At 46.1% G+C, this 13920-nt stretch overlaps 1 protein-coding gene across 1 annotated transcript; it reads right to left on the bottom strand.

The window, feature by feature from the left end:
- Positions 1 to 11136: 11136 nt before the first annotated feature.
- On the bottom strand, positions 11137 to 12723 carry LOC306949610 (lysophosphatidic acid receptor 6-like; the record flags this gene model as incomplete). The annotated part of the gene is given in 6 exon segments (XM_079539590.1): positions 11137 to 12088; positions 12298 to 12328; positions 12331 to 12357; positions 12508 to 12584; positions 12657 to 12672; positions 12675 to 12723. Coding segments are annotated over 6 exon segments (1152 nt in total).
- Between the last annotated feature and the right edge of the window lie 1197 nt (positions 12724 to 13920).

Raw genomic sequence — 13920 nt, 5'->3', positions numbered from 1 at the left:
TCTTCCCTCTGTTCCATAAATATAGTTAAAACTAATGAGGTTCTTAAAATGCAGGCAGTTTTTTGACTTGAAAGAACAGCTTGGCACATTCTTGTTAATTGGTTTTCAGCAAATCTGGACTTGTTCATCTGTTGAAATGAGCTTGTTGTTTCAGGAAGAGAAAGGATAAAGTAAATGCAAGAACAATCATTAACTCAGCAGGACCAAAAAAAATTAATGTATTTGAGAGTCAAACTTCTATTAGTAGTACTGTGAGCTAATTATATGAAAACAAAACAGTACCTTAAAATGATCACATAACGCAGTAGCAATTAGTATGTCCTTGGAAGCCCAGGTTATTATTTTTTTATATAAGAGTCAACCATAAACATTAGATCTTAATAGGTAGAGCAGGAGATGCTGATCTCCTGCTTTAAGGTGGATGTGAGATGTCAGATGGCACGTGCTTCATGCAGACCGGTGAGGAAAGTTTCCCACTGCCGGCAGAGTATTTGCTTTTATAGTACAGCTGTGTTTTTCCAACTACAACTTGCTATTAGCCCTAGCCTTTCATTGCAGAGTGAATGATGAGAGTCAGAGTATCGGTTTGCTTGGTGCAAGTATCACAAACTGGTAAATTTAAGCCCTGCATTTCTCTCTGTTTCCGGGATCCTAAGCCTGCACTCAAGTGAGCGCTCAGACCTTTTCCCTTCCCTCTGATTCTGCATGAATTAACTGGTCATTGAATATGCTAACTCCCTGCAACCCCGCAGCTGTAAGGACAAGCCCTGATTCTTTAAGGTGAACTAATGTGGTTGCTGTTTCATAGGGTGAGAATGCAGTTGTCTAGAAAGAAAATGCTTTGTATATTTTGTCTGGTAGAACTCTTACCTCTTAGGAAACATCCATGGGATAATAAAATCTTTTACCTCTGATACATAAAGTGTGTGTTTGTTCCCAATCAAAACACATTTTTGAATTTACCTCTTCTGTACCTGGGTGCTTTTTCCATTGTTGGGGTTCTGTAGAAGGGATTTGCATTCTACAATCATTTGCCGAAGCCTGTTCTGCAGCTCAAGCTATTAATTTGGGCTGATGTGAAGATGGAAATGGTGGCAGCTTGCAAAGGTGTTTTCTGGAGTCACGTCTGGAAAATCCACTGTTCCTCTGTGTCTGTGCCTCAGGAAATTCCTGCGGCCCTTCCAGAAGAGAGGTCAGTGAGGAAAAAGCTGTGATCTGAGTGGTGCTCTGCCAGGAGATTGCTTACTGGGAAAATCAAAATGTTGTCCTAAAAAGTAAGTGCTGAGGAGATGATTTCAGTGTGCACCTATTAGGACCATCCGTTTCAGTGTTAGTACAAGAAATAGGCATATTCTGACTGTTGATGACCAGTGCCTGGAATATTCTTCGTCATCACTACTGAAGTCTTAGTTTTTCACCTAGCTAGCCATTTGAAGGGTAATAGAGAGGCAAGATCTGCTGTTACCGTGAATTTGAAACTCATCTGTTTTGACCATGTGTGACTACAGGATTTCAGGATAACTTCTGAACTCAGTCTCCCTGCCGTGGAGCAGGAGCAGCCCGTCCCAACACCCTCAAGCACATTCCTTGGAATGTGTTGTCTGTGTGTCCCACTGCAGGCTGGGGCATCTTGCTGGGTTGGTGGGAAGTCCCGTGAAGCTTGCCTTCTTGTTTGTACCCAGCCCATGAGGCTCAACAAGAACAGATGTCAGATACCTTCTACTGATGCCAAACTAATAAAAGACTGTTCTAACTCTTGGACACACTTACATATGTGCCTTAGGATGTCCAAAATTGGGCCCTTTTGCTTCCTGGAGAGTAAGGATACATTGGCTAAACACAGTCTTGTGAACAGCAAAAAATATGCCGTGCTCTTCATTCTGATATAGGAATTTGAGGATAGGTTTCAAGGTTGCTGAAAAAATTATCAGTTTATGTTTGTGACTCCATTTTCAGTCAATTTAAATACATTATCCACAAAGTTTTGAATGGAATGTATAGTTGCAATCAGACATTCAACTCAAAAATCTGATCGTGTCTCCTCCAGTCATAAAATTCATAGCTAATGGTGGTACCTATGTTGAAAAAGTGTTTTGTATCTGAGAATTTGCTCCATCAAATAATGTTATTGCTCTCTTCGTATTGGTTGTAATCTCCATGGAAGTAAACAGGAGGAATTGCTTTTGGAGCAACCTAGACAATTCCTCTTCATTCAGTGCAGCCCAGGCAAGCCAAAGGATTGGACACCTATGGCCCTGTGCATCAGATATTTACACTGGCTGGTATTTTACAAAACAAAGCTGACTTCAGGACAGGGTGATACTAGCTGTTGCTTTTCCTGGTGGCTGCAGTACAGCCTCATGTACATAGGAGAGTTCTGCTTCTCTGCACGAGGACCAGACCTGATCGCTCTGAAATGCAGCGGCATCTGACATGCAGTGCCTGCAGGTAAGGCGGTAAGTACTGAGCAGGAATACCAACTGTGTGTCCCTGCCTGCTGCCTTGGGGCTGCTGCTTTCAGCATCTCTACTGTATTCACAGACAATCTTGTTTTAGGCTGTCTTGTTGATGCCTCGGATGGGTGGGTTGAAGAATCAACAAGCAGCTGTTTCCTTAAGTTTGCAGAGAATATTTTCTCTGGGAATATTATTATTTATAGGGAATGTGTTTATGCCAGTTCTGATTAACTGTTCTTGCTAGTGCAAAAGAATTCTTCAGTGGAAGCCACGATGTTGTTCAATTCATTTAGATTTATTCATCTGAAAGGCCAAGTATTTATAACTTCACAATTGAGCTTTTAGATCTGTTTTTGAGTCCAATTGAAATCATACCATGCAATAGTTGAGATATTCTCATGCTCAGTCTAGGGAAAGAAGCTTCAAAGAAGAGGACAACTGATTGAAGCACACTGAAGAAAATTCTCAGAATTCATTGTCTTTTAAAGAGATTTCCCCAGGATTTCTCTCTGTGCCCCATCCATTATTAATGGTGCAACTAATTTTTAATCTTGCTGTTCTGTGGTTTTTGTGCTCCTTTCCTTTCAGGAGGTAAGATAAAGGCTTTGGATCAGGCCCCAGCTGCTTCTTGCTGTTGTCAGATCACAGAATCACAGAATCACAGAACTGTAGGGGTTGGAAGGGACCTCCTGAGATCGAGTCCAACCCCCCTGCCAAAGCAGGTTCCCTACAGCAGGTCGCACAGGTAGGCATCCAGGCAGGTCTTGAACATCTCCAGAGAAGGAGACTCCACCACCTCCCTGGGCAGCCTGTTCCAGTGCTCCGTCACCCTCACTGTAAAGAAGTTCTTGCGCACGTTTGTGCGGAACTTCCTATGCTCCAGTTTCTGGCCATTTCCCCTTGTCCTGTCTCCACTCACCACTGAAAAGAGTCCGGCCTCGCCATTCTGCCCCCCACACCTTAGATATTTATAGACCTGGATCAGGTCCCCTCTCAGTCTCCTTTTCTCAAGGCTGAACAGACCCAGTTCACTCAGCCTTTCCTCATAGCAGAGATGCTCCAGGCCCCTCACCATCTTCGTGGCCCTCCGCTGGACTCTTTCCAAGAGATCCTTGTCTTTTTTGTACTGGGGAGCCCAGAACTGGACGCAGTGCTCCAGATGAGGTCTTACCAGGGCAGAGTAGAGGGGGAGGATCACCTCCTTTGACCTGCTGGCCACGCTCTTTTTAATGCACCCCAGTAAGCCATTGGCCTTTTTGGCCACAAGGGCACACTGCTGGCTCATGGCCAACCTGTCATCCACCAGGACACCCAGGTCCCTTTCCGCTGAGCTCCCCTCCAGCAGCTCATCCCCCAACCTGTACTGGTGCATGGAATTATTCCTCCCCAGATGCAAGACTCTACACTTGCTTTTGTTAAACCTCATCTGGTTTTTTTCTGCCCAGCTCTCCAGCCTATCCAGGTCTTGCTGAATGGCAACACAGCCTTCAGGCGTGTCAGCCAATCCTCCCAACTTCGTATCATCGGCAAACTTGCTGAGGGTGGCCATTATCCCCTCATCAAGGTCATTGATGAAGATGTTGAACAAGACCGGACCCAGCACAGACCCCTGAGGAACACCGCTAGTTACAGGCCTCCAACCGGACTCTGCACCACCAACAACGACCCTCTGTGCTCTGCCAGTCAGCCAGTTCTCAACCCACCTCACTGTCCACTCATCTATCCCACACTTCCTCAGCTTTGTTATAAGGACGTCATGGGGGACAGTATCAAATGCCTTGCTGAAATCAAGGTAGACTACATCCACTGCTCTCCCCCTATCCACCCAGCCAGAGACAACATCATAGAAGGCTACCAGGTTGGTCGAGCACGACCTCCCCCTTGTGAACCCGTGCTGACTACTCCTGATAACCTCCTCTTCTTCCAGTTGTCTGGAGATGACATCCAGTACAAGCTGTTCCATCACCTTTCCAGGGACAGAGGTGAGGCTGACTGGCCTATAATTGCCTGGGTCTTCCTTCTTGCCTTTTTTGAAGACTGGGGTGACGTTGGCTATCTTCCAGTCTTCAGGCACCTCCCCCGTCCTCCAAGACTTCTCAAAGATGACCGAAAGCGGTTCAGCAATCACCTCTGCCAGCTCCTTCAGCACCCGTGGATGAATCCCATCGGGTCCCATGGATTTCTGAACATTGATGTTGCCTAGGCGCTCCCGGACCACCTCTTCCCTGACAGAAGGGGGGTCTTCCATTCCCCAGATCCTCTCACTAATCTCCAGGGTCTCAGATTCCCGAGGGGGAGCTTTTTCACTGAAGACAGAAGCAAAGAAGGCATTCAGTATCTCCGCCTTCTCAGCATCCCCCGTTACCAGAACACCCCCGTCACTTAGCAGGGGAGCCACATTCTCCCTAGTCTTCCTTTTACTGTTAATGTACTTGAAAAAACCTTTTTTATTATCCTTTATCCCCTTTGCCAGATTTAATTCCAGGCGGGCTTTAGCCTTCCTTGTCGCATCCCTGCAGACCCTGACAACATTCCTATATTCTTCCCAAGTAGTCAGACCCTTTTTCCACATTTCATGGGCCTTCTTCTTTCCTTTGAGTTTGTGCACGAGCTCCTTGCTCATCCACACAGGTCTCCTGCCACCCTTTCCCGATTTCTTCCTCACAGGGACGCACTGATCCTGAGCTTGGAAGAAGAGCTGCTTAAATGCTGACCAGCTCTCACAGGCCCCCTTGCCTTCCAACACCCTAGCCCATGAGACAGCTCCAAGTAGGCCCCGAAAGAGATCGAAGTTGGCTCTCGTGATGCCACAATTGCCTCTGCTCTAATAAAGTCACTCCACGTGGGCTGTTCTCCCTTTTCCATGAATTGAAATGAGTGTGTGTAAAATGCAGAAAAGCAGCCAGAAGCAGAGCTGTGAGTGCTAACACAGCACAGGTGGTCGCAGCTCAGCCTGGGCCCCTTTGAGACACAAGACGGGTTTGCAATGCGTGTTTCAGACCATCTCTCCCTGGGCATTATAGCAGCTTTTAAAAAAGATTCAATTAAGATGTCAAGGATGTAAATGGTTTCTCTTCCCCCCCCACCCCCCTCACGACAGTGTTAGCCCATGAAATGGATGAGCAAACAGCAAGCAAAAGCAAACCTGCTGGCCAGGTTCCTGAGTGGGGAGAGGAAGGCATGTCGACTCCATAATGAGGTTTGCAGAGGAAAAGCACTTCGCCTTCATTCAGCACTTTGGATGGAGTTGTTTAATCGCACCAAAGGGTAAATATTTGGCCTGAATCTCCTTGGCAATCTGAACTCATCCAGCGCTCAGCCTAGCTGCTCCTGCAGTGCTGCCTTTCATCAGAGCAGGACTTTGTGCTCGCCCATACAAAATCAGCAGGTCTTTAATTCTTCAGCTCCCTTTTACCCCACGGTTTTGCATTAACCTCAAGCCGGAGAGCAGGGCCAAGGGCTGCTCAGCTCCTGCACCAGATGGTGTGGGGCTGCCACAGGTGTCCCAAATGGCGATGGGATGGCAGCACACACCTGTGTCCTCGTGCCCGGATCCTCCTCACGTGCAGCTTTTAATCTGCTCCTGTAAGTGTCCCAGTGCTCACCCAAATGTGAAGTAGACAGGGAAGCTCAAAGCAAAAACGGTGGTGTCTCAGGCCACCTCTTTTCCTCGCAGCAATGTGGCTCAGTGCCATGAGGCGAGAGAGTGTTTCTGTGCAAAATCTTCACTGGGTGAAGGAAGGTTTTAAAAGCACTGCTGTTCTGATGGCAGCTGTTCTTAAATTTTGCAGGTGAGGAGAAAGGAGAGCAATCCCTTGCTGCCTATACCCAAAAGAAACCCCCTCCAGCCACCATGCTGAGGAGCAGCCTGCCCAGGGAATGGCCGCCTAATGGGTAGCAGGGACTCCTTGTGGAAGCAAATCCCAAAGGCAGTGGGGTATGTGGGGAAATATTTGGGTATTGTTGCTGTTTTGGGGGCGGGAGGGTGTTGTTTTTCATGGATTTTTTTGTTTTGTGTCTGAACAAAGCCCTGTGCCAGAGGGCAGCACCAGGAGGCAGCATGCTGGCAGGGCACACAGCCCCCAGCAGCTGCATTGCTTGCTGCCTTGTCACTGCTCTGCCACTTGCCTGTACCTTCTCCTGCCATTTTCTCTTTGTGGCAGCCCAAGGAAGGGAGATTTTCCCACCGATTTACTGGACGATTCCTGCACGCTCCCACAGCCACCACAGTCCCTATGGATCCTTTTCCTGGCACTGGGGCTGCTGCTGAGATCTCTCACGGCAGCTTCCAGAGCGGGCACCTGCTGGGGAGAGCTGCTGTTAATTTACCACCCTCTGCTCTTTGCTTTGATTTGCTTTCCTTCTTTGGTTAATTTTTTCTTGAAGTTTTTATCTCCTTTCACCGTTTAGTAACAGATGTTGGACATCGTCTCTAAGGGTATAAATAGTGACAAATGAATGAGGGTGAAGTGACAAAGAAAAAGCTAAAGCAAACCTGACACCTGCTTTGGGTTGTGTCTACAAACTTCCACCCAGGGCTGCAAAAGCAAAGCCCAAACAGCTCTGAAATTTTGTTTACAGTTTAAAGATTCTCCTGAAAAACCTTCAGCCCTGAAGGATTCTGCTGCTTCATCTCTGACTTTATTCTCCTTCCTTGGTCTTCCTAACAAATACTATGTGCATGAAAGCAGGGCCTTTTTTTTTCCTCAAGAACTGGTCTATCCCTATTAGTTATTCCTTGCTTGGAGCCTGACCACTGGAATCTCTGCAGTGAGCACAATTGGGTGCTCACAATTCAATCATGCCCTCCAGTACAATCCTGACTTCATTTCCACAGCTGCTGATTGTGATACAGAAAAGGGTTTCTAACATCAGGCGCAGCAGAAGTTGAGGGAATGTGGCTTGCAGTGAGAGTGGGGTGCACTAAAGAAATGGAAGTTTCATCAGTGAATTCCCCCTCTGCTCTCTGTTTGTTCCAGCAGGGTACCTGCACTGTGGTTCTGCTCCACAGAATGGTTTGTCACCTTCTGCAGCCTTGCACTGCCTCTTCTTCATCTCCTTGGATTTGGGAAACTTGCCTAGCAACACTTTGTTCTGACTTTTGTGCCACATTGGTTACCCACAGACTTTTATAGGAGCCCTCAAACTGATCTGCAAAGATCTTCTGTTCTCCCAGCTCCTTCAGGGTTACCTTCAAGTTTTGCTGCTTTGACGTTTTTTATTTGCCTGGGAAAATAATTTGTGCCCAGACAGTTTTGTCCAAACTTTAATAAGAGAGGGTGACCTACATGGTTCTGTTCACATCTGTGTTCAAAGGACGTGTAAGCACTGGGTGGGAGCAGGAGTGTAGACCTCGTGTGACAGATGTGACTGTAAGAATGGTGAAGGACACTGAAAATAAGATTCTTGAATGTATGCATGTATGAATTGTATGAATTCAATGTATGAATTCTAGAAAAACAGCCCCTTCACCTGAAGCAAATAAGTTCTCGATATGGGAGTCTGGCTGCCTTGATCTGCAAGCTACACAACCTGAAGTTCAGTGAGCAGGGTAGGACTTAGGAGTCCTTGTGCTGTGTGTGATGCCCTAAGGGGTTGGAGGTTCGTGGCAGGCTAGCAGTGAGGGACAGTGAGAAGTGAGAAGAGCCCAGTAGAGCCCATCCCCATTTAACTTGGAATGGGTGATTGAGTGGGGCACACCAGAGCATCTCAGGTGGCAGTGAACATGTCTCACTGTGCAGCAGCGTTCTGCCCCATGACCCTCGCTGGGCAGATGCAGGCAGGAGTTTCTGCAAGAGCCTGAGGTCAGATCAAGGATGTGTATTTCAGAGCTCAGCCTCTTTTGCTTTCTCTCTACTTATACAAAATGGCCTGCATAAACACATTCATTATTAATACTAACTTATTTCACTCTGCATGAGGGAAACAAACCTATCCACAGGGCTTTTACAGCTCCACTAAGTCTGGTTTGCAGACAGTCCCATTCATTTGTTTCTGCCCCCTTCTAGCTGGGATGTTTTCAAGCCTATTAACACAGCTGAAGTCAGACTGGTCTCTGCTGTCTGAAACTTCTCATGCATAAACCTAATTCAAATACTGTCCTTCATTGTCTCAGACACTGGCTGGCCAAGTGGGCCTGGGTTAGATGTCACTCGGGGAGATGGTTTTGTTATCACAAAGTTAATACTTAACAGGGAATGGTCAGGATTGCATTGATGTGTTCTGAAGTGCAGTCTAACCTGGATTTCCTGGGTCTGTAATGCTTTGTTTCAGATGAACAACTGACTGGCCACGTTCAGAACTCTAAACTGCTAATATTTGCTCACAGGTATAAAACCAGCTTAATCTTTTGAAATGGAGACAGGGATTAATAGGAATCTGTGGTATATAGCAGACATAAAATCTTACATTCTTTGATGTTCTTCCTGGGAAATGTTTGTGATCCTTCATAGAACAGCTGTTGGGATTCTTCACAGCAACTGTTTTGTCATGTTAGAAAATGTGGTAAATGTCACCCTTTTGAAGCAGCAATGTACAAAAATTGGAGTGAGGAGAATAAGTGAGATGAGATGATGGATAAACAGAGATGTTGTAGGTGTGCTTTGCCTTTCACAGTATCTAAAATACTGAGAGTCATTGGAGCCTATTGCTAGAAGTTTCTCAGTGGAGGGAAAAGTCTTTGCCTTTCTAGTGAAATCAGTGCCCCTTCACTCTGAAGCTGAGCAAGGCAAGCTGCTGCACTCAACTGAATTGTACTGCTGCACACTGCTCAGTTGCAAATCCAGGAGAAGGCTGCAGAGGTCAGGTGTGAGAGGCAGAGCATCCTCCCACCAATACCAGATGTGTCCAGGGCCGTGTGTGCCTCTGACTCTGTCACAGCAAGGTCAGCAATGGGAGTGCTCCTGTCACTGTGTTGTGTCATTTCTGTATCTTTACAGCACTTTATCTGATAACATCACTATCACCAGTAAATGCGGTCAGTTAAGAGAGTATGCAGCAGCTTTGCTGAATGGAGTGTGATTTCTGCCTGTGCCCATTGCAGCACTCCACTTGCAAAGCAAAATAAACTATTTCACGCTCCTTCTGTGGGAGGAGGAGCTGCCTCGTGCTGCAGAAATGCAATTGAAATCAGTTTCCCATTATACTAAGGCATTTTTTGCCTCATGAGGAACTGGTTCAATCTCTGTTCCTATATTCAGGCATTATTGGTTAAAGTCAACAATCCCTTTGGTGTCCATTTTAACCACTGCTAAGTCTTCTGCACCAGCACTTCTTTCTTCTGTTATACATAAACCACGCTTCCAAAAAGAGTCTGAAATCTCAGTGATAAAACCTCTGTGTCTATTGCAGTGCAGCTAAGGGCAAGCTGTGAACAAGGAGGCAATGAGGATCTGCTGTCTGCTGGCAGGGAAGCTAGCTAGATTTTCTGAATTTACTGAGGGAGGAAATGGAAGATACTTATGTCCGCATCAGGCTTGCATTTCCTTCTTCAACAACTGCACTTCAGTGTAGATCTCGTACAAAGATGTGGCAACATCATAAACTTTCACTTTCTCCACATGCAAAGTGGAGCTCAAGAGGAAGTCAGTTCTTGGTTTTATGCATAATCCTTCTCACAAATGTACAGAGAAAAGTCAGTGCAGAGGCTGGAATTAGTATCCATGTCTGGGAGATAATACTGCAAGGATCCAGCTCTACGTGAATATGAACACTAACTGCTTCAGTTGTCATCATTCTCAACCCTGGCAAAGGGACTGGCTGCTACAGAGCAGTGCTGGAGGCAGCAGTGTGCCCAGGGCACTGCGTTGCCTCTCTCAGTCCCTCTCTCATTGGGACCACCAATGACAAATTCAGGCTATCTGGATGCCTGTGAGCACTGATAAGAAAGTAACTGATCAGTATGTGAGGCTTCTGTCAGTGGATTTTTTTTATTGCCTCGTTTGTTTGGGAAGTGATAGTGCTCATCTTCTTCCAAGGTACAAGAAGTCATTTGAGGTCCTATGGTGCTGGCTGCTGCTTTGGGGCTTTTACTTACTTCCCTGTGAATGGGGGGGTTGTCATCTGTTCACTGCTGCGCTGGGCTCAGGCTTTTTATTGAATGTCTTGTTTGGTTTGGCTCTGTGCATGAAACTACTTTTGTAGTTCCAACCAGGAAGGAACCAATATGTGAAAAGCCTGTAAAAAGAGCTGGCAGGGAAATCTGGAACTCAGTCTATAACACAAACGTGTATGATCAGGGCAGCAGGGGCAACAGGATTTCATCTGAAGTTTTTTGCCATAAACTCCATGTCTCTGCTTCTTTGCAGCCCAGGGCTGTAGTGACTGAAGGCCTGGAGGACTGCAGGTGTGGTGAGGACATTGGAGTGAAAAATGCTACCATCTGTAAGTAAATTCTTTTTCTTTTTTTTTTTTTTTTCTTCCCAAAGTAAAAGGGAATCACAAATCCAAAGAGATATGCATCACTATTTACAAGAAATAATTTCGATTCTTTTTATCCATAAATGACAACACAAAGCATTGTGGAAGGGAAGCAAATCAGCTAGGAGCCCTGAGAATGGGCTTAGTTCTGTTCTTTTTATGATGTATTTTCACATCCGAGTATTTAAAGTAAATGGTTTAGAAAAGTAGTTCAAGGTCCTGCACCTTTCATGATAGCATCTCCTCTTGCCGGGTGAAGTAACTAACGTTCAGTGTGCAGATCAAACCTTTCCTCTTGGTGATTTCTCACTTTGTTTTGCAACGAACCTTCTGCAGACTCCTTTAAAACAAAATAGTAACAGACTGCATCCAGACAGCAGTTCAGATTAGCCCAGCAAAGGGTGACCTGAAGGATGTCCCGTAGCACAGCGTGACAAGGGATGTGCATGATGCCATTTCTCTCCAAAAAGTACAGGAAGAACGTCACATGGTAAGGTGTGAAACAGACCAAAAACGTGACAAAGTTTGTCACTACTACCTTCTCTGCTCTGGTCATGAGTGTCTGGGCGTTCTCTGATTTTCTGTGATTTCTCAGACACCTGATGATCTGAACGGTGCAGAAGGCCATGGCCACCATGCTGCCAAAGAAGATCATCTCCAGGGTGATTATCAGGCCTGTGTTTTCCCACGTGCTTTTGGAGAAGTTGTAGAAGCAGGACGAGATGTTGTAGCTCTCCTCATGAAACTGGGAAGTAGACACGGTCCCGGCCGAGATGCCCAGGCAGATGGCAGCACAGACCAGAGCAGCCTTCTTGGTGGAGCGCAGGGCGGGAGCCATGAAAGGGTGCTGGATGGCGATGTAGCGGTCAACGCAGATGCAGAGGGAGATGAGGATGCTGCCATACATATTTATAAAGTAAAGACTCTCCAAGATGGAACAAAACATGGACCCGAATTTCCAGTTGTTCTGGAGGTGATAGGAAACTATTTTAAAAGGAAGAGTGAACAGCAGCAAAGTATCCAGGAAAATAAGGGCTATCAGGTAGACTGTAGATTCTGACAGCTTTTTAGCTGGAAAAAATAGCAACGAGAGGGCCATCACATTGAACAGCAATCCCAGGATAAATGTGGGAGTGTACATGATCAGCTGGAACAGTTCTACTCTGGGGTTGATACTGCTGTTGGTACAGGTGTCATTCATGTCTCCAGGTAAGTATAGAGAACAAAATCACCTGCACCACAAGGAAGACTGAAGACCACATCTAAAACCTGATACAAAGGCCAGTGAGGTCTGCAAGTGTCTGCAGACCTGGAGACAGTATTTCTTCTTGGTGTGCTGGCTTCCCAACGTGTAGAGACTAAGTCTTCGGAAGAAAAATGAAACTTAGGAACCCAAACATTTGCTTAAATCAGCCAGACTTACCACAGCTGGTAAACTGCTGTCTGCTGCAGAGTGCAGCAAATATGCAGTGGTTTCTTCTCCCTGAGAGAGGATTAAAAATATCAAGGTAGACAAGTCTGTGCAGGGGTCCTGAAGTAATCCTCTGTTAGAAGAAGGCTGGGCCCTGCCCTCAGGCTCTCCTGATAAGGATCAGGAAAACTCTTATTGGTTTCTGCTGTCAGAATCACTCACAAATCCAAACGCACAGGGATACCTGGTTCTTTCTTGCAGCCAATTCTTTCACAGCAGATTTTGTCTGTAAGTAAACCCTTTTAAAAATCTTTCTGTTAGAGCTCAGAAACCACCTTCATCTGCCTCCCCGTAACTGTTGTTACTTTCACCTGGTGCTTTTCTTATGTGAGTTACTGACACTGATGCTGTTTCATTTTGGATTTGGCAGCCTGTCATTAGGTGGACAGTGTACGTTCCTGTTCTGCAGACCAAGCCGCTTCCCTGGCTTTTCAGAGGTAAGCTCTCTTGCCCTGTAGTTTGAGACAAAGATCAGCACAGTGGAAAAAGAATTCTTGCATAAAAACTAGCAATTATTAGAAAGGAAGAGCAGGTTGGTAGTTTGCTCTGTAAGGACATGCTGATGCCGGGTAAACAGTTCTGTAAGCTCTTGGTTACATTACAGAAATGAGAAAAACAGCCCCAGAAACTCAGCCTGATGAGGAGAATAGCTGCTGGCATGACAGTGGGTGCCAAAAAGCATCCCTCTGCTGGGTCAGGTGCCGCCTGCATGCTGCTGGAGCAGGTATGTGTGTCCCCACATCTGGCAGTGCTGCTGGCTGTGCACTCAGTAGCCTCCTTTGCTGCAGAGCACCATAGAGGACACGGGGGCACGGCTTAGCAGTGGGGCAGCAGCCCTGACAGCAGTGCAGCTCTGCTGCTTTATGTGAGAAACTGAGGGAAAACAAAGAAAATCTTTTATCCAAATACAACAGGACAGGAAAGCCTGAGGTTGGGAAGCACTTGGGGATCCGAGAGGGTGGAAGGGAGAAGCATCCCCAGTGATGCAGCAGGTTGTTCAGTGCCTGGGAGCTCAGCCCTCCTGCAGCAGCAGGGCTTGGGATTTTGCTGGGAGTGGCACTGGGCACCCAAGCCCACAGATTCAGGTGGGGTTACAACAGATGAGGGGTTACACTGACGAGATGAAGCTGTGCAGAGGCACTGCACTGAGCAAAATGGTGTCCTGAGCCCACAGCATGCTGCTCTCCTGCAGAGTCCCCATCCTTGCATGAAGCATTGCCAGCCCTTTTAATGCTGGGAGGGAACCGATTGCTGACAGCCAAAGGGATGACAAGTTGGTTAAGGAATTCCTGAAAAGTTATCAGTATTGAGAAAGTTCTTTGCTGCATTGCCTTTCTGGAAGATTTCATTAGACCTTTCTTTTTCCTTCAGTGTTTTTTTTTTTAATTATTTTTATTTTTAAATTACAGTGTGTCAAAGGAAATAGTAGGTGTAGGGAAATAAAGTAAGAAAGTAAAATTTCAGCTGCTTACCCAAAGTTTTACTTGGTACAGGTCTAGTGATGATTAAAAGACATTTCAGTCTAGCTTGATGTATAGATTTCTAAAAAGAGAAGATGCCAAAGGATGGTTTGTT

Source organism: Tetrao urogallus, assembly GCF_951394365.1.
Source record: "Tetrao urogallus genome assembly, chromosome: 9".
NCBI lineage: Eukaryota > Metazoa > Chordata > Aves > Galliformes > Phasianidae > Tetrao > Tetrao urogallus.
This window is presented reverse-complemented; position numbering and strand designations above follow the sequence as displayed.